Below are 21,429 nucleotides of genomic sequence, written 5' to 3' on the forward strand. Positions count from 1 at the left end.
CTACTGCCAATCCAGTCAAACTTTGCCTCTTTCACAACGACATCTGCATTCATCTTTGTGGTTTTCAAATTTATCCATTCCTCTCTCCCTCCTCTTTGCCTGGCTCATTCCTATCTCTTCATTCTTTACCCCAATGAGCACTTTCCTTTCCCCAGCTTCTCTGCAGATGCTCCTACCTTCTTTAATCCATTTATCTCCTTTGTCATTTCCACCACCACATAATTCAAAGCTACCAGAGCTTATCAACCACGTCCCCCCAGCAATCATACTATGTTCATAGCTTAGCAAAGCAAATGCAACAACTTGTAACTCTTGTCCTCCATGCTTTCTTCCATTCCATTGTTTTATTACTGTATGTCAAAATTTTGGTCTCAGTATTACAAATTGCAGTGTCCCCAAGTGTCACTGAAACCTACAGCTGGTGGGGGCTCTTGTAAGGTCAGGGACTATGGGCCAGATTGGTTCACTTCATTATAGTGCTGCTTCAATTTACACCGGTTGAGAATATGGTCCTGTGTCTTTTATTTGTCCGAAAAGTGCGTGCCATACTTTAGATACTGTATAAATATAATAAAAACATATTATTTCTGAAAAAAGAGGAGTTTGTAAGGATATGGCCAAAAAAAAAAACCCAAGATGATGAGACTAAAGTAAATCAGAAAAAGACAGGTGTGCTGTACTGGATTACTTTTCTCTTGAGTTAAATTTTTTGGTTTTAATTATTTAAGTATTTCTTGCATCAGACCCAGAATACAAAGAAAACGTTATTTAGGACCTCAGTTCCTTAAAATTCAGGATAGTCATCCACAATTTTAGGGATATTATTTCGAATATCCACAGTATATTCCTTTAATTTGTTTTTAATTTGAAATGGCTGAGGAGTAGTCACTAAGCCTTGGGTATCAAACATCTAAAATTTATTTAAGCTTGAAAATAAAAGCTTTTACCCCATCATAAGTATAAATTAGTTTTGAAATCCTAGATGTTGAAGGATCTCACAAACCATCTGGAGGGACGTTCAAACTCAGACTTTTTGGAAGCAGGCATGACATTATATTTGTGCACTACTTATGGCAACATAAATTAAACTGGCAGATTAGAATGATTTTGCCATATTGAAAATTACTGTTTACAGCAGAGAGAGATTTTTTGGATCTTGACTTGGTTTCTGTTATCTTTGTCTTCACAAAAAGTTAAGGGCTTTAATTAATGGCTAAAGTTTTTTTTTTTCTAGTTAGTATTTCTTCTGTACTGCAGTCATTTTAAAATATTTCCTTAGGCAAAATGTGTTCAGAAAAGTAAAGTGAGCATTCAGTATTTATCACAGACGTCCAGTGTGCTAGCTGGTTTTAAAACTTGTATGTCTTCAAGCTCATGTAGTTTTCTGCATTTGTTTATTTGAGCAAACTGTTTTGACCAGAGAAGTTCTCCCTAATGAAATCCTCAGTCTGAGTTCCCTGCCATGCCTCATGACACCTACCCATAATTCAACCATCTAGCTGTTAGGTATGCACACAGAGCTAATGAGCCAACTGAATTTACAAAAAGAAAAGGAGTACTTGTGGCACCTTAAAGACTAACCAATTTATTTGAGCATAAGCTTTCGTGAGCTATAGCTCACTTCATTGGATGCATACTGTGGAAAGTTTAGAAGATCTTATTATATACACACAAAGCATGAAAAAATACTTCCTGCCACCCCACTCTCCTGCTGGTAATAGCTTATCTAAAGTGATCACTCTCCTTACAATGTGTATGATAATCAAGTTGGGCCATTTCCAACACAAATCCAGGTTTTCTCACCCCCCCCCCCCCCCACACACACAAACAAACTCACTCTCCTGCTGGTAATAGCTTATCTAAAGTGACCACTCTCCTTACAATGTGTATGATAATCAAGGTGGGCCATTTCCAGCACAAATCCAGGGTTTAACAAGAACATTTGGAGGGGGGGGTAGGAAAAAACAAAGGGAAATAGGCTACCTTGCATAATGACTAAGCCACTCCCAGTCTCTATTCAAGCCTAAGTTAATTGTATCCAATTTGCAAATGAATTCCAATTCAGCAGTTTCTCGCTGGAGTCTGGATTTGAAGTTTTTTTGTTGTAAAATAGCGACTTTCATGTCTGTAATCGCGTGACCAGAGAGATTGAAGTGTTCTCCGACTGGTTTATGAATGTTATAATTCTTGACATCTGATTTGTGTCCATTTACTCTTTTACATAGAGACTGTCCAGTTTGACCAATGTACATGGCAGAGGGGCATTGCTGGCACATGATGGCATATATCACATTGGTGGCTGTGCAGGTGAATGAGCCTCTGATAGTGTGGCTGATGTTATTAGGCCCTGTGATGGTGTCCCCTGTATAGATATGTGGACACAGTTGGCAACGGGCTTTGTTGCAAGGATAGGTTCCTGGGTTAGTGGTTCTGTTGTGTGGTATGTGGTTGCTGGTGAGTATTTGCTTCAGGTTGGGGGGCTGTCTGTAAGCAAGGACTGGCCTGTCTCCCAAGATTTGTGAGAGTGTTGGGTCATCCTTCAGGATAGGTTGTAGATCCTTAATAATGCGTTGGAGGGGTTTTAGTTGGGGGCTGAAGGTGACGGCTAGTGGCGTTCTGTTATTTTCTTTGTTAGGCCTGTCCTGTAGTAGGTGACTTCTGGAACTCTTCTGGCTCTATCAATCTGTTTCTTCACTTCCGCAGGTGGGTATTGTAGTTGTAAGAATTCTTGATAGAGATCTTGTAGGTGTCTGTCTCTGTCTGAGGGGTTGGAGCAAATGCGGTTGTATCACAGAGCTTGGCTGTAGACGATGGATCATGTTGTGTGGTCAGGGTGAAAGCTGGAGGCATATAGGTAGGAATAGCGGTCAGTAGGTTTCCAGTATAGGGTGGTGTTTATGTGATCATCGTTTATTAGCACTGTAGTGTCCAGGAAGTGGATCTCTTGTGTGGACTGGACCAGGCTGAGATTGATGGTGGGATGGAAATTGTTGAAATCATGGTGGAATTCCTCAAGGGCTTCTTTTCCATGGGTCCAGATGATGAAGATGTCATCAATATAGCGCAAGTAGAATAGGGGCGTTAGGGGACGAGAGCTGAGGAAGCGTTGTTCTAAATCAGCCATAAAAATGTTGGCATACTGTGGGGCCATGCGGGTACCCATAGCAGTGCCGCTGATCTGAAGGTATACATTGTCCCCAAATGTAAAATAGTTATGGGTAAGGACAAAGTCACAAAGTTCAGCCACCAGGTTAGCCGTGACATTATCGGGGATAGTGTTCTTGACGGCTTGTAGTCCATCTTCGTGTGGAATGTTGGTGTAGAGGGCTTCTACATCCATAGTGGCCAGGATGGTGTTATCAGGAAGATCACCGATGGATTGTAGTTTCCTCAGGAAGTCAGTGGTGTCTTGAAGGTAGCTGGGAGTGCTGGTAGCGTAGGGCCTGAGGAGGGAGTCTACATAGCCAGACAATCCTGCTGTCAGGGTGCCACTGCCTGAGATGATGGGGCGCCCAGGATTTCCAGGTTTATGGATCTTGAGTTGGGGGGGGGGGGGGGGTGAGAAAACCTGGATTTGTGTTGGAAATGGCCCACCTTGATTATCATACACATTGTAAGGAGAGTGATCACTTTAGATAAGCTATTACCAGCAGGAGAGTGGGGTGGGAGGAAGTATTTTTTCATGCGTTGTTTGTATATAATAAGATCTTCTAAACTTTCCACGGTATGCATCCGATGAAGTGAGCTGTAGCTCACGAAAGCTTATGCTCAAATAAATTGGTTAGTCTCTAAGGTGCCACAAGTACTCCTTTTCTTTTTGCGAATACAAACTAACACGGCTGTTACTCTGAAATCTGAATTTACAAAAGGCATCACCTCTATAGCTGAAGTTTCTTACCTTTCTACCACCTCAGGCAGTCTTGGAACCATTCTTTCCTCATCTACTGCAGTTAGTTTATTTGGCCAAACTTCTTTTGTTGCTCTTCGTTGAAATTTACTTACATAAAATTAATTTTAAGTTACATTTCATCTTGGTATAGGATCCAGTCAAGGTGGTACTTCTGGAGAAGTATTCAAGCTCCAGGAATTGTGCTTCATGCGACAATAGAGGTGGCCCTCAGATCAGTATGTCAGTTGCTAAAACTCATTGGGAAAGGGTGCTCAGCACCTGTAGTGTTTGTTTCACAGCAATAAGCAAGCTGAAGAGATGCCTTCAATTGGAGGAGGTCTTTTCCACACAGTCTGTTGTATCAGTCTCTGAAGACAAAAAGATCTTTGGTTCCAGTACCCTCTCAGAACAGTACAGATTTCTCTGCAGCACTGCCACCTTTTCCCAGGAAGGTTTTCATCTATACTGAGAGGTTCCAAAGAAGAGGCCTCAAAGTGCTCTAAGTCTAGGTGCAATTTCTTTCACCTTTTATTGACAGCAGTGGTTTCCAGGAGACTGTAGCGTGCTGAATATGCGCTTCGTCATTCTAATTAGTGCAGTCCAAGGAAAAAGCACTCCAGATACTTTGGGAACTCCATTCACAACTCCATGGCCTTTGGAGAAAAGTCTAAAGTTGAAGAAGTCTGCATCCAGGCCTATTGTTAACTGATATGGTTTCCAGCACCAGAGAGACTGGGTTGTGACACTACCGCGTAGAGCTCAAGTCAAACTTTTATTTAGCCTTATTCTCTTCACTTTGGAGCTAAATCAGATGCTCATTTCAGCTGGCAGTCCTTCAGTCTTTATTTAACCAACACTTTCTATGGGTGTTGCTAATCTTCTACAGCGGACCCCTTCAGAAACAATTTTGTGTGGAGAAAGGAAGGTTACTTTTGGTAACCACTGTTATTTAAATACTTCTACAGCTCTCCACTAGCCATTTCTCCTTCAGAGCATAATAGCTAGATTAAATGATTAGTATGATTGTAGTGACAGTTATAAAATGTAGTTTCAGCTTCATATTCCTATATTGTTTTCTGTTCACCTGGTTAAATGGCTTTAGAAGGATTCCAGAATTGTGGGCCATGGCATACAACTTCTTTTAGTGTAGATCTGCATAGGTGGTTTAGTCCAAGAACTACATTTGCTGGTACATAAGTCTTTTTCAGATTGCTGCAAGTAACATCTGAAATCTGAAAGGATCTTTATGAACTTTGTTGTTATAAAGAAAATACCTTCCATAGATATTTCAAAGAATATCTTCCCATTCATCTTTAGCATTCAAATAATAAGAGTCAGAATACAATTGCTTAAAGTTCTGTTAAGGCAAGTCTGGATGATCAAATTTTGACTATTTGTCAAGTGTTTTGTCTGGTGGTTACTAAAGTTTTAATTCTAAATAAAAAATCAGTGATATGATTTTAGGCTCAAAGCCAGACAATTTTATAAGATGTGTATAATATTTATTGTGTTTTCCTCTTTAACCATCCATTTTAAGGTTTAATAAGTTGTGCTTGCAGTACTGTAATTCTTTTGTCTTAATTTGTGAAACAATCACAGATGATGAGTTAAGGTGCATTTTTCCTCTTAGGACAAAAGGTTTGCCTTTTGAATAGTAATTTCAGAGATTACCAACTTCTTTTCTGCTAGAGTAAGTGAACTGCAAATACTTGGCTGAGTCAGACCATCCTGAACGTTTTACTGTACTTCCTTTGTGACTTGTTCTTGCTGGTTTTAATTAAAAACTTTTTTTTCCCTGGTGAGGTGTTTATGTTAGCTAATGCTTCCTTTTAGCTGTGCTTTTAGTTTGGTCCGAAGTAGTAGTTTTATATCATGAGGGATATTAGACATTAATTTTTCTTGATGAATGAGTTTGAGATACAATTTGAGACAAAAAATACTAACTTATTGTTTTGCATAAATATTAATATTGATGTATCCAGCCTATCTGAATTGTGTACTGTATCTTTCTAGTAATAGCTTATGCTATTCTATTTTTCAAATTTTTCAAAAGGCTTCCAGTATCTCACAGCTGACACAAAAGAAAACATGCTTTACAATCAATAAAAAGCAAATTAAAATAAAACTCGGTCAGATATGTCATACTTACAGTTTTCTAGCTAGCAAGTTTAAAGTCCATTGCCATTGATCTGTACATCTTTAATTTAGTTTATCATTGCAGATCTGAGTTGTAAAATTAGAAAAGGTAATAGTGTACAATTAGTTTCCTTTTGATCTGAAAGATCACATGATATGAAGCACTTACAACCATTTATAAACTAAATTTGTATTTGAATGGAAATTTTAGATATTTTAGCTTCCTGCAAGTTACCACTTTTTTTTTTCTTTCATCATTTTTGATGTTGGCAGTATAAGGCAACTCTAATCCTGACACATTGTACATTGTGCTTCTTTGCAGGTTTAACACGCTAGAAAACCTTGGAATTAAATATGAAATTAGCATTTATGACTAATAAATTTCAAAGCAAAGTGGAAACTGGTCCATAGTCTCTTTTATATGATGATTGTTTTAAAAGCAGCCTCAAAAGCTGCCAATCACAGAGATCGAACTTTTATTGCTAATGGCACATTTTTGTGCCTCCCACACTGATTTTGAATTATGGAGTGATACGCGGCATTGTATGACCATTAATTCTTCAGTTATTTTCTCTAAGGTACTAAATATGGAGCTAGCTCCCCCAGTATGGTAAGGTTGTCTTGCCCAGGTTAAGCAGCACAAAGAAGCCCTAAAAACAGTATAACTGGCAACTTGAGGATACCCACTGGTTACAGGAAGCTTTGAATGGCATAGAGCCACCCAGTGGCTCCAACAAGACTCCCCCATTCTCACCCCGATAACTAGCAAATGAAACATGGAAACTGGTATTTGACAGAACATTATTATGCCCCAGTGATCCCCAACTGGTGAAAGGGCCCTTTGGGCCCTGGGCATCCAGCATAGATTAGAGCAGACCTGGGGACAAAGTTAAGGTTGTGCATGCAACTGTAATGTTTCCTTTGTGTTCAGTTATTAGGGTTCCCCCCCATGGAGTGTTCTGAATCCAGTAAGCAAGTATTTACTTGCTCTGTGAAATAAGTTTTTATTTCACTTTTTAAAATTTTGGGGGTGGGGGGTTAAGCTTAGGTTTTTGCATTGTACCAAAGGCCATAAGATCTAAACTGAAGTTACTGATATATGAAATGTGAGTTCTTGGATTGAAACTAGAGAATGAGCAGTATTTTTAGATAGGTAGCACTTCCAAATGGATTTACTCCTGTCAATTCAAGCACCTATTGCAGAGTTACACGGACATTTCTACATATAGAAAATAGCGTGCATCTGATCTTTTGGAAGTTGAAGCTAGACAAATTCAGACTGGAAATAAGGCATACATTTTTGACAGTGAGGGTAATTAAGCATTAGAACAATTTACCAAAGGTCATGGTGGATTCTCCATCACTGACTGTTTTAAAATCAAGATTGGATGTTTTTCTATGCTGTAGGAATTATTTGGGGGAAGTTCTATGGCCTGTGTGATACAGGAGGTCAGACTAGATTATTACAATGGTCCCTTCTGGCCTTGGAATCTGAATCTGTGAATTTACCTATACTCAGAAATGCACTTTTTACCTTTTGGAGAGCATTAGTGCATCCTACTGTTATATATTCGTCTGTGCTGTGAAATCATTAGTGGACCTGTGTGTATGATGTCCTCTTGTTACCTTAAACATGTGTCTCAAACCAGATGACAGCAGTTAAAGAAATATAAGCAGTCTTACTGGGAAAATGGTCTTGATGGCCAAATATTTTGCATGGTATAGGTTTTGTAGTGGATTTAAGGAAACTCGGAATTATGATCAGAGACGGTCTCATATCAGAGTTTAGCCAGGGTATCATGATTCTTTCTTCATTAGAAATAACATAACCGAATAAGATTTTATGGTGACTCTCTAGCTGTATCCAGTCCAGAAAAATAGAGGAATATTTTCCTAATTAGTGACTTTAAAAAAAATTGGCTGTTGTCCAATTTCCTTTCTGTTTTAAAAAGTAATAAATGGCAATAAAACTTACACTTTTTAATTTTTTTGGCTATTTCTACTTGTTTATTTTCCTGTCATTCAGAATTTTATGTACTTAAAAGATTAGCTCTTAGCTTGTTCTTTTTTTGTTTCTTGCATAATTTGAGACTTGGTCTTGCATAAATTGAGAGTTAAGTACATCAGCAGTCCATTAAATGAGAAAGAAGAATCAGGCAAAAGGTGTGATAGTGATAGCTTCTTCAGGTACTGCCAGCGCTCCTCAGTTCTGCCTTGATTGGCCTTTAGCCTCTTAATAGGCTCTTTGTAACTGGGCACATTTTTGTAACACATCTTCCCAAACTCCTCTTATTTCTGCTCATTTCTGCCACACGTTGAAAAAAATGACTTTCAGAGACTGTATTGTGACTGTCTTTGCTAGTCTTTTTTTATCAAAACTGTTTGAACCCAACACCCCAAACTTGAAAAACTGATTAAGATTTTAAAATTTTGCTGCAAAGAAGTTTTGAACCATTAAGCTTTTCATGTTGTAGTGCTGATTTAAAGCATGTTTCTACTTGCAGCCGTGCATTTGTTCGACTATGTGTCTACATTCTCTTGATCTTTCTGTGTACTTCCAAAGGGCCCTGTCCCCCGTTACTGCCACAAACATGCAAACACAAAATCTAACACAAAATTCTCTAAATATCTGTAAGAAACCAGGTAAATCTGCTTGTTCAGCTGGTATCAGGTTATAATTAAGAAAATTTTAAAAAATCTTTGGATTAGATTCAGGAATAATGTCAGAGAACGAAAAGACTTGGGCTCTAGCTGCTCAAAATCTTCATAGGAATAAAAAATAAATTCCCACAAAAATTTTAAAAAAGTAAAGCCAAAGCTTAATCTGTGAGAACCTGCAGTGATACACTCTTGATGTTCACCTCGTTCTTTGTATGAATAGAATAGCAAAATACTTCGTTTTATTAAAACACTGTCTTTCACCAGTTTCCTGAGTAAGTGAGATTATTGCCATAGTTAGCATAATATCAGTGTTCATGGCACTACAGTTAGGGCTGTCAAGATCTCAAGGCATAATTTGCAGGTTTCGCTTTCCAGTTTTCTTTACCAATTTTTGAGTTTTTCAGTTGCCTTGTGGGAAAAAACCAAAGTTGAAGAAACACTGCTTTAAACTGTGATGATCAAATAAAGGCTGCTCTCTCCATACACCGCCACTCCCTCTAAAGTCCCTACTAGCTGCCATATTGCGGAAACCTACCCTAGAGCGAGATTGCTTTTTGGAGAACCGACTATTGTTATTGTTAAGTGATCACTCAATGTTTGCTGTGTAGCAAGTAAAGGCCCTCACTTCAGTATCCGAGTCGGCTGTCTCAACATTTCTCATACCTTTTGACTAGAGAATGAGTATCCAGGCCAGGAAATCTAATCAATATCTCTTCTAGCAAGACAGAATACTAACCACAGGGCCTCTGGGCCAGCCCAAGTGCTGGTTTCTTTTTCATTGATATTTGTCAAGCCATTAGTCCATAATGACAGCTAGATATTACAAATCAGCAAATGATTTAAAAATATCACCTGGTAGCCTTCTCTTTGACTTGTGTGGTTCTTGTTCATGTATGAGATTTCAATAACTTTTTAAAAACAAGGAAATCCGCAGACAAAAACTGTACACCAGGTATTAAGGTTGCAAGTGCGTACCAGTAATTTAAGGGTAAAAACCATTACAAGGGTGTTATGATTATCCCCAAAATAAGTATTCCCAGGAAATTAAGAGTTAAAGTTAAACTTAAAGAAATTCAAACATATTAAGATATAGAAATGGATGGCTAAGGCACCCAAACCTTCACTCTGCCCTGACACACTGGGGTGGCGGGGGAGGGGTGTGTATGTGTGTGCACAATCCCAGTATCTATAAAATTAGTTTACTCTAACCTGGAATAATCACCAACACTAAAATGCACTGATCATAGTTTTATAGGTATTGAATGACTTCAGCTTTAACTGGTCTACAGTGAAATGTGTAGAAATGTCTTTTGAAATCTAGTGGTTTTAGCATCCTAATTTAATGATAGTTTTTTGCATGGCAGCTAGGATTGTGTGGTAAATAGGAGACATAAATAAAGTGTATGTAATTCAGCTGTGTCAAGCAATTTTGGTTTAAAAAATAAAAATCAGCAGATGACTAGTAAGTAAATGACTTTGTGTGTGTGAAAAAACATGGAGAGGACAAATGTTTTTAAATTAACTTTATTCAACAAAATTTCCGTATGAACTTCTAGCTTAGAGATTTTAGTGCTTGATCGACAGCATATTATTTCTTGGAAGCCGAACCATAGCAATTTTCCCAACTTTTGCTGAGCTTTCAGAAATATTTCCATTCATGCTCTGTAAATTGTTCTGGATAAATTACTTGAAAGAAGAAAAGAGAACTTAAGATCAGTGTATCCTGTTAAAAAGTTAGTTGATATGCACTTTGCTATAAAATTACCCATTTTTATTCAAAGTGTTTCAAAGTCTGTTTCCCATTTGGAGAAGAAGTTTTAAATTGATTTATTCTGTACTCTGGCATAAGCCTCCAGAAAATTGTTGCAAATCAATATGAAAACATGTGAGAGACTAAATCATTGGATAATACTTCTGTTAAAGTTTGCCAACCTGAAGTAGAAGCATAAACCAGTTTGGGTTTCTTTAGACCAGATCCATAACTTGGGTAGCCAAAAAGTTTCATATTGTGTTGTACTGAGGCTTTTAAAGCTGTGTATATTTTTGGAGCTATCCTTCGACCGGTAACTCGGAGCCTCAACTTTTTGCATGGACAACCACAATTGGCTCTAGGTTCAGAAAATCAAAAGCACCCTCATCCTCTGTAGTGTTGAATATTTAAATCCTTTGCCTTTTTCAATATGTAACTAAAGTCCAGATTCTGCTGTGTAGCTGTATAGAGCCATAAAGTAATCTGAGTCTGATCCTCTACTTTCTCTGAGTATTTATTTTTCTCGATTTCCCTGGTATGTACTATACAGGAAGGATAGACATGGGTGTTAAAGGTAGGGGAGTAGCATTGGACACAAAACATTCCGTAATGAAATAATTCTGAGTAAAGAGAACCTGCGTGTATACAAATCCCAAGTCATAATAATACAACTCTATTAGCGGGTTTACCCATAAGAGAAAGATGTTGTGTATGTAGTTTTGGGGGAGATCTAACATCTAACTAAATCTAATAAAAGCAGTAACAATGGGTGACTTCACCCTAACCGACGTGCATATAAAGTTAGGGTTAGTGCTAGGGGTTAGGGTTTGGGTATTTCATCAGAATAAAGTTGGAGGACTGGTATTTTTGAAACCTAAAATTATTTCTTGGACCAGTTAGTTCTAGAGCATACAAGTGATGATCAACTTCCAATTTGTATTAAATAACACACTGGAGTTGGTTGAAGAAATAACTATGTACAGTCAAGCCATAAGGTAATAGTGACCACAAAATAATTAAATTCAACCTTTTCAGGAACCAAAAAGTAGCACTGTGGCATTCTAGTTTAAAAAGGGGAACTTTAAATAAATAAATAAATAAATAAAATAAGGAAACTATTCAAAAAGAGCCTAAAGTCAAAAGTGAGGAAATGAAATTCTTAGGCTCAGCATGGAGGCTGCTTAAACATACCAGAATTGAGTTGCAGAAAATATACATACCCCTAACCAAAGAAAGGGAAAGGAAAGGAATAAAATGATATTGTTAAATGACAGAGTCCAAGAATCAGAGGGGTAGCCTTGTAAGTCTGTATCCACAAAAACGAGGAGTCTGGTGGCACCTTAAAGACTAACAGATTTGAGTTTAACAGGTATTCTTAAAAAAGCAAAAAACAAAAAAGGAGAGAAATCCAGACCAACTGACAACAATAGAAAGCAAAATGAACTATGACAAAATTAATGTAAGATGAAAATTAGAAAAGCCAAGGGAGATTTTGAGAGAGAATTAGCTGAAGACAAACAAAATTTTTTTAAATACATCCGAAGCGGGAAGTGTGCAAGAGATTCAGTGAGTCTGTGTACAGCTAGGCAGTAAAAGGAGAAATGGAAGAGGATGTAAACATAGCAAAGTAACTGAATGGTTACTGAATGGTTGTCATGGCCTTCGTGGCAGAAATAATTACCCAAAATCAGTGATTCTCATCTCAGGGTCTGGGGATCCCTGGGGTGGTCATGAGCAGATTTCAGGGGGTCCTCCAAGCATGGCCAGTGTTTGACTAGCGGGGCTCATGGCAGAAAGCCAAAGCCCCACCAAATGGGGCTGAAGTCCGTGGCCCTGAGTCCTGCCACCCTGGGCTGAATCCGAAGTCTGACCAATGTGGGTGCCCCTGGCAGTTGCCCTGTCCTAACACCAGCCCTGGCTTTTATATGCAGAAAACCAGTTACCGTGGCACAGGTAGACCGTGGAATTTTTATAGCATGTTGGGGGGGCCTCAGAAAGAAAAAGATTGAGAACCCCTTGTCCTAAATCTCATCTTTTTAGGTAATAAGGATAAAGCATTGCCAGAGACTGAGGTATCGAAAGAGGAAGTGTTGAGATAATTTTAGAAAATAGTAACAAATCCTCAGGACTAGATGTCATTGATTCAAATAGGCATAAGAGATAGAATTGAGAAAAAGAGCATTTAGGGTGAATTTCAAAATAAATTTCTTGACAGTGAGGTGTATGATGTAGTCTTCCCAAGATATGCGTAGAAACTCTCTTCTGCAGGACATTAAAAACTGGCCTTGTGGGGAGGGGGAGAGACTAGGAAATACACTGTAAATAACCTTGAATGGTCCCCAGGGTGGACTGGTTGATCATGTCTTTTCTGCCTCCAACATCTATAATGTTAGGAGCCTTTTGAGACTGAAGAATAAAGCGCACAAAATTGAGGGGAGAAACAGAGGTCATTGGGTGGTTCATGAGAATATACTGTGAGAAAGTATGGGAGAAAAAGCATTTTCTGATTTTTATTTTATTTTATTTTTTGTAATTATAACAGCTTCTTCAATGAGTAAAGTTGCTGAGCTGCCCTTTCTACTTCAGCTGTGTCTGGCACATAGTAACCTATGAGAAAATTAGGGAGGGAAAATAGGAAAACACTAGTTAAAACTATTTTAATAAGACACAGAAGCAAGATTAGTTGTTGGGCTTTTTTCCTGCTTTTAAAAAAACACTGTTTCATTTACATTAATATACTACGGATTTCATTCCAAGCTGATATGATAGCGGCATCCTGTTTTGCACCTATGTCACAACAGCACAGTTACACAGAGAAGGAACATTGGTACTCATATTTTCAAAAGTACAATTAATTGTCTTTAATGTGTGCTTAATATTCAGATTGAGGAGCAGATTTCTGATTTTTATGTTTGTCGGGTTATTTCTTCTTTAAACAATACCAGAGCCCAATCTGTTTTTATTTTCCATTAAATCCTCTGGAAGCCATCCTACTTAAGGTAGGATGGCTTCCAAAGAATTTAAATGAATAAAGTGAATACTTTCCTATGCTCATATGATTTTGGCACTAGAACAGTAGCAACTGGAAGCTGACTAAATTGTTTCTTATGGATTTGGTATTGTGGTGACAGAACTTCTTATTCACCCTTTATAAAAGCTTAACAGTGTACCTGAGATTAGTTTAGTGATGACTTAAAAGTGCAAGTAAAAGCCTTTCTTTTTCAGATGCAGTTTGAATCATATTTATTTAGTCATTTAAATACTTTCACAGCAGGTTCTTTTTGTCCCATAACTTTATTCTTTTATGGGGTTGATAAATTATAGTCACAAAAGAAAGGTAATCTCTCTGGTGTTTAAAAGAACACCTATGGGAAGGATTTTATCATTCTGGTCTTTGTGTAACATCTGTAAGAATCATAAATGGGCATTGAATAAGTGTAAAACATATACATGATCACTAAAAGCATAAGTTAGAGGACTATGCATATCTGAGTTTAACATATTACCCCTTAAGACAGTTTTTACATGCACATACACACAGTCTCTGAAGTTGTGTTGATGCTGAACTCAGGATGATTCTTCCTTCAGCAATATTCAGGATAGTTGGAAGTTTCCCTGTCTGCCCTGTAAGGGTGCATTTTTCTGAAGACTTATAAAATGGTGCCACTGTCCAAGCTGGGATTGGTCTACTGCATGTTTCTCCCCCATAAAATACTTGCCCACAGCTATGCTAAAATCATGGTAGCAATAAGTATGTTGCATGGTCTGATTCCAAAGAGGACAATGAACTAAGATCTGATGTAGTGAGTAAAAGTGAGCTAAGCATATAAAAACACACATTCAACAGCCCAAACAAAGTTCAACTAAGCCAGTGGAGACTGTGGAGAAGTTGAAGGTGCAGGAGCTTTAGTTACTGTAATACATACAATCTGGGGCAAGGAACAATACAAGCCAAAAGATTCATTTGCCCACAATATCTGGTTTCAGTTTTAAATAGAAGTAATAAATATCAACGAGTAAGTAAAGAACAGCCGTGAAAGTGCTCTCTTCAGACAAATTATGAAGACTAGTCTTGGCACTGGTCCAGTTCAGGTTGCAATACTTGGCCTAAAGGTGTAGTAAGTACAAACTTTTGTCTCCCATTTAAGAAGTTAAAATAACGTTAATTGTGTCACCTTCTGAGGCTGAACTTGCAAATTTTGTTCTCTGTGAACTTTCACAAAGAATGAGAATAGTATAGAGGAGTGGGAAGAATGGTAGAAAAACAAATCCATTAGGATACCAGAAAGGTATTGGCTACACATCAAAAAGCTTAATGGATTTCAAAGAGGGAGAAAAAGCCAAAACAAAGTGTTTTTTACTTCAGAGTTTATCTAAAGCAAGTGCCAGCAATAATTAGTGGAGAAGCATATCTTAGCATGTACTATTCAGATTTTCTTCTTTCACATCACTCTTTCCTACTCAAGAAGAACATTGTACCTTTATGTAAGGAATCACAACAGATAAAAGTAATGAAGTCATTCTGAACTGGATGAATCTCTATTTTATGTATTAATATCCGGATTCAAGCAATCAGCAGAAAAATTATGATTCTGCAAGCTTCAGTGGTGACTTTCAAAGGAAAAACATTGTTAGTGACTTCTTTTGTTTCTTTGTAATGCATAAAGGCAGCCTGAAAGGGATTTTAAAACTTTTTTTTTTATAGTGAGGGTCACGTTTTAATAGACATTCTCATGAACAGCCTCCCATTCCCCATCACATACGCCCATCTCCCCTCTCTTTCATGATAACTCAGCCTACCTGTGGCAGCTACAGAGGTTGCTTACATGGAAAAATAGTTAATACATTTATTGCATTTTTTTAACCTTTCGTGTAATTTAGGTGTTGGAAACAAGGCAAACAACACCATGTAATTAGCCAGCTCTTCAAAGACCATCAGCAGGTACTCCAAAGACATCAGTGTGGCAATACCTGGACTAAATAATGCAGCATGAAAAATCTGTCTAGTTTACTTTACTTGTAGTCTGTTCAGGTCTATTCTATTAACTGCTTGCAAAGAATTTCAGATGCACTTTGGAAAACCCGTTAGGAAAATATCGGCCTCAATTTTGGAAGGCTCTGTTTTTTCCTCTTTTTAATTAAAACTGTTTACCCATAAAGTAACTATTAGAATTATTAGGATTTCCACATTGGTGGTTTGATTGAATCAGCAGAAGACATCATCCCAGTTGTTTATAATTCATAATGCAAAGGGAAATGGTGTAGAATGGACTCCAGCAAGATTCATTTGAGGAGTCTTAAATCTATGGGAAATGGATTGTTTTTACATTGGGGTGGCAGCTTTAATTGTAAAGAAGCACAATTTTTAGACACAAGTAAATTTGAAATGTTAGAAATTTTGAAAATATATACATGGATCATGAAATGGCTTTATACCTCCCCATAAGAACTTTGTAGCCAAAGCATCTTCTGAGCCCACAAAAATATGTGGTACTCTTCGCATAGCTTATGTCCTATTTACTGGCATTGTAATGAATGTCTTTTTGCTCTGTTTTCACTTAGCATTCTAATAGTTTTACTTTCCAAAAGGAGCTTTTAAACTGATTTTTATATTAATGGCCATGTAAACCTAGTGTTCAGCAAAATCAGTGTTTTCTGTAAACAACACTTTGTAAAAATCTTATTAATGTAGCATGCAGCTGCTTCAGGCAGTATGGCTAGTTGTTCTCTTACTTAAGTAAAAACTTTGTTTCCCAGTTACTCTAGAACCATTTTGCCTGGGATGTAAACACCTACACAAATGAGAATTCAGCAATAGCAGCAACAACTGGATGCAAACAAATGAAGTTTTAACTTATTCAGCCCAATACTCTTGCATGGTGCTTGTTAGAATAAATCAGAGTGGTATTGTACATTAGGTTAATAAAATGCAACTATGGATGAGGCTTGCTGCCTGTCTGGGTCCTGAAAGCCTAGGGAAATTGGTCAGGCCAATGCTGTCAACCCTGTTGTTGGGTCTGCAGGACTATGGTATCAGACTGGGAAGGGTTAAGTAATACACGACACATGCTGGACCTCATTTCACTACTGGACCCAGCAGATGGGTATTCATGGAAGAGTGCAAGAGAGACTAGGAGTTGGTTGGGAATAAAGCTGTACTCAGTTTGGGAAAAAGAAAAGGAGTACTTGTGGCACCTTAGAGACTAACCAATTTATTTGAGCATGAGCTTTCGTGAGCTACAGCTCACTTCATCGGATGCATACCGTGGAAACTGCAGCAGACTTTATATACACACAGAGAATATGAAACAATACCTCCTCCCACCCCACTCTCCTGCTGGTAATAGCTTATCTAAAGTGATCATCAGGTTGGGCCATTTCCATGATCACTTTAGATAAGCTATTACCAGCAGGACAGTGGGGTGGGAGGAGGTATTGTTTCATATTCTCTGTGTATATATAAAGTCTGCTGCAGTTTCCACGGTATGCATCCGATGAAGTGAGCTGTAGCTCACGAAAGCTCATGCTCAAATAAATTGGTTAGTCTCTAAGGTGCCACAAGTACTCCTTTTCTTTTTGCGAATACAGACTAACACGGCTGTTACTCTGAAACCTGTCAGTTTGGGAAGAAATTTTGTCATTTATACCCCAGAAAGGATTATGTGGGCACCTTTCTCTGCCAGCGAACCAGGGATCCCATGCTATAGCAATAACATTTGGAAACAGTGTAGTTGTCAAAAACAACACTGCTTTATGGCAACTGTAGGAAGTCCATTTTGGTCAATGATATTGGAAAATAGTTTCAAATACAGTATTGCTTCTGGCATGGATCTCCACTGAACACAAATTTCAATATAGCTTTTTATGTGCGTTAGAAACAGCATACCTAACCGCTTCAGGTGGGTAGATGTGTGATTTATTTTCACTCATCATGGATACGTTTTCAACTTATGATTTACATTACTCCACAACCCATGCATATAGATCAGCTCGAAACAAAGTTATCTTATTCTTTAGTACTAAAGAGAGCACATAGGTACATTACCTTTTCTTAATCAAAGAAAATAAGGTGAGGAAATGCATACTAACAAGGACAATATGTTTATTAATTTGAGTTTTATTTCTTTTTGCAGTTGATGAAGGTTGTATTAAAGAACTGGGCCAAGTTCGGGTTCTTCACAAGAGAACTGTAATGCCTTACAGTGTGTATAAGAAAAGATGGAAGGGGCCAAGTGATGAAACCAGCGTTCAGCAGTATGCAAGTTTGGTGGGACAGACATGTTCAGAAAGGATGTTGTTGTTTAGAAGTTGAAGAGTTATTAAATGGCACTTCTACGCCACTGTATTTTATTGCACTGTTGTTGAATGATACATAATACAGTTCTGTATGCCTACTAAAATAGAGCAGTATGAAATATAGGTATCTGCAGTAGGCTATTGTGAATACATGGTAGTATACTTACAAGCAAAATCTATTAACACTTCAAATGATTTTCAGCAAGGCTTCAGCAATATGTAGAGTGTCTTAGTTAAACTTGCTTGCATGAATTTTTTAAAATTAGGTACTTTTGGCCTTTCTTTGCATTCTGAATACCTTAAAGTACCCAAGTGAACTGAATAACAATTTTGTTTTCTGTAGAGGCAAAGGTTAACCATAACTCTTCCCCAGATGAACGATACATCTATTAGAAAATCTCTCATATGGCTCCCTAGAAATCTGTGATAAAAATTGTGGAAGTTGTAATGAAATGTGTATAACTCTTAGGTTTGTACATGAACTATTGCAAGAGACTTGAAGTGTGCAATTACTTAATATAGAATGCTGCACTATTATATCATACAATTTATTACCATGTAATCTAAATATATAGAGGGGGCTCATAATTTCATAGGAACCATTTTGTTATTTTTAAATAATGTGTATTACAGTGACGGAGATCACACTGAACTTGGAAATTAGGTTCATTTCTCCATGAAAAGGGCAACAAAATTTTGAAAAGCTTTCTTCCCCTTTAGAAATAAAACTGAGAGTAGTTTCGTTATAAAATTACCAAAGAGATACAGCTAAGTGGTACAGTGGGTAAATATGCTAGCCTTATACTTTTGCTGAAAACAGTTCATATCCAAATGTGGATCACATGTGTAAATGAGCTTGGTAGTTAGCTCATACTCATGTGTACATATTACAAAACCATGCTCAAAAAACACCCAGGCCTTGACGTGAGGTACCACTGCTATTCCGCACTGAGGTTCATTTGAAGAATTGTGTGGGGATGCTTGCACAGCACTTGCCTGTTCTGTACGCCTTATAGGTGGCAGTGTTAGCATCCCTGGCTTTCATTTACACTGCAGCCACTCATTGGATGACACATTTAATTTTTTTTGAATAAATATTTGTACTAGTTAGAAATTCAAGAGGTTCTGTTGCTTTGTTATAAGCACTATATTATCTCATATTTGAATATTATGTGTGCTCTTTTGCATCTTTGTGTCAGTATCTGCTGATAGAAGCCAGTTCTTATATAGTTCATCAATAGATTGCAATATCATAAAACTCCATACATTTGAAGTTTTGTTACTGTTTTTGCTAAAAGGAATCAGTACTTAAACTGAATCAGTTTGAAGTTACATATTAGCCTTTCAAGAAAGTGATTCCTTTGTTGGAAAAAAAAAAAATCTTTAGGTGCTTACATTCTAATGTGCATTACCTGTGGAATTAAAAACCATCTTCAATCCTTTAGGAACCTTTTTTAATTTTAAATAGTAGCCATGTACAAACATTGGCACTATGATAATTAATTGGAAATGAAACAAGAATAACTAATTGAGGTCCAAGCAATGCAATTCAAGCAGACATTTTTCCTCCCTTCTACTCCCCAACTTATGATCATCATAGTATTGGTTTCAAATACAAGTCTAAGAACATTTTTGAGAACTCTTTCGTATTTTACTCGACATGGTTATTGCATTGGTCTAGTCAAAGTCAAGTGGCAATAAAGAAACGATATGGGTGTTAGCATCACATCTAAAGTATGATGGTCAACCAGTTAGAATTCAGAGGTAGTTTCCATATGCTGTAATTCACATAGTTTATCCATGATTCAACTGATGGTATTTTCACAGAAGAAATACCTACAGTCTTGTTTTTCAATGTGGCCTACACAGTTGATTTCTTTCTAAAGAGGAAATACTCTTCCTAAACTGTGTTAATGCTTCTTTGAATGATGCACAGTGACACCACAAATTACAATATAACCTTTATAACACTTTCTACCTACAAACTATATTGAAATGTAGTAATATCCAAAAATAACTTGTAATGTAATCTACATTTATACAAATTGATCAGAAAGGCAGGAGCTCCCAGTGGTTTTGGTATTAAAATGCAATACTATGGATGGTAGGCTTCAGACTTACCGGGTTTATTTTGGTTCGTGGACACTTACGCATTTCATACTAAGCCACTTAATTGTCTGAGGTTATTCTTTTGAAGAGCAGAGCTCTTGCTGTGCACTCAATTAATGGAGGCACAGAAGGGTACAGAGATGATGCTCATACTTAGGATAGGCTTTTCAGAAGCACTCAGTGTTGGCCTAGCTCTACTCCCTTTGAATTCATTAGTTAAAACTTGCATTGATTTCAAAGAGAGCAAAGCTAGGGTAATTGAGTGCTTTTGGAAATCCCAGCCTTAATGCCTCATAGAGATGTATTAGTTTGTTGTTTTTATTAAAGAATGTTACAATTCTTGGGAAGATGCTTTGACCAGATATACAATTAAAGAAAAATGGGATATTTAAACAATTGAAATTTGAGGACCGTCAGGTTTGATGTTGCCCTATTTAGTTTGACAAGAGAATGTACTTGTCCATTTCCTAGATGAACATTGAATAGGTGTTGCCACACTCTCTGAATTTCATTTCAATTGCAATGCTACAGCTATGTGGACTTTCTGTTAAACTTGACCACTTAGTTCATCCAATCTAAAAGGCTGAGATCTGACTTGTTTTTTCTTTTCTGTTATTTCAAAGGAGATTATTAATACAGTATTTGTCAGCACTGCTCACTCTACTCTTGTTTTGGAAATGGTACAAAATACCTAAGGTGAAATCCTGGCCCCATTGAAGTCAATGGGAGTTTTGTGGTGGACTTCAATGGAGCTGGGATTTCACAGCTAGTCATTTTGAATTTAGTATAATGTCATGTCATTGAGAACTACTGTAATTAGAAGTTGTGAGTTTAGGAAAAAATATTTTATACATTACTTTTTTTCCAGTGTCAGTAAAAGCTGGAAAGTATAACTCCCCAAACGCTAGGTTGACTTTATTAAAATCGGTGTGGTTTCTAAATGAACAGAAAAAAAGTCAAGAAAATGCAAAATGATGTCAAATACTAATAGAATATTTAATTTTAATTAAAATTAGCTGGGAAGCATATTAATTTCCAACATAAACAGACTTCAGCAAATGTAAAGGAAAGACTTGCCTGCATGTTGAGTTTATTGTATTTGTAAGTGCTTTTCAGCCAGTCTGCTTGACATTTTAATACAAAAAATAAAGTGATTTCCTGTTTGCTGTGAATGCTTATGAATAATTAGTAGCTATATGATTGTGGTCTTCAGTGTTTCTGTTTCTGAACAACCAAGACAATTGTTTCCTAATGTGTATAGCAAGGACACAGAAGTCAAAGGACAACATTGATTAGGTGGCACACGTATCAACTCAAATGCAGCTTTTCTTTGAAACTATTCATTTTTGTCCTAACTAGTAAAATTAAAACAGCTGCTCACCTAATACCTTGATACAACCATTTCCCTATTCTACTGTGAACAGAATAAAATCTAGAGGTATTACTTTTCAAATATAGGAAAGTGGCACAACTAGTCACTTTAATTAGTCTTTACTATTTCCAAAAGGAAGTTTTAAAAATGAATTACCTGACCCAGGCAACCAAATGTTCTGTAGTTTACAAACATAGGAATAATACCAGAAACACT

General features: G+C 37.2%; 1 protein-coding gene across 8 annotated transcripts in view; it reads left to right on the top strand.

The window, feature by feature from the left end:
• Window positions 1-21,013, top strand: part of ATE1 (arginyltransferase 1) — a 183,975-nt gene extending 162,962 nt beyond the window's left edge. For 6 of the 8 annotated variants that reach the window (XM_073354189.1, XM_073354188.1, XM_073354187.1 and 3 more), the window contains one exon: window positions 17,570-21,013. In XM_073354189.1, coding sequence (XP_073210290.1) covers window positions 17,570-17,748 — 179 coding nt within the window. In that variant the 3' untranslated portion in view covers window positions 17,749-21,013. The remainder of the gene's footprint in view (window positions 1-17,569) is intronic. The other 2 variants (XM_073354191.1, XM_073354192.1) reach the window with 2 other exon arrangements.
• Window positions 21,014-21,429: the final 416 nt, after the last annotated feature.

The sequence above is a fragment of the Lepidochelys kempii genome, chromosome 7 (assembly GCF_965140265.1).
Source record: "Lepidochelys kempii isolate rLepKem1 chromosome 7, rLepKem1.hap2, whole genome shotgun sequence".
In the NCBI taxonomy this organism is placed as follows: domain Eukaryota; kingdom Metazoa; phylum Chordata; order Testudines; family Cheloniidae; genus Lepidochelys; species Lepidochelys kempii.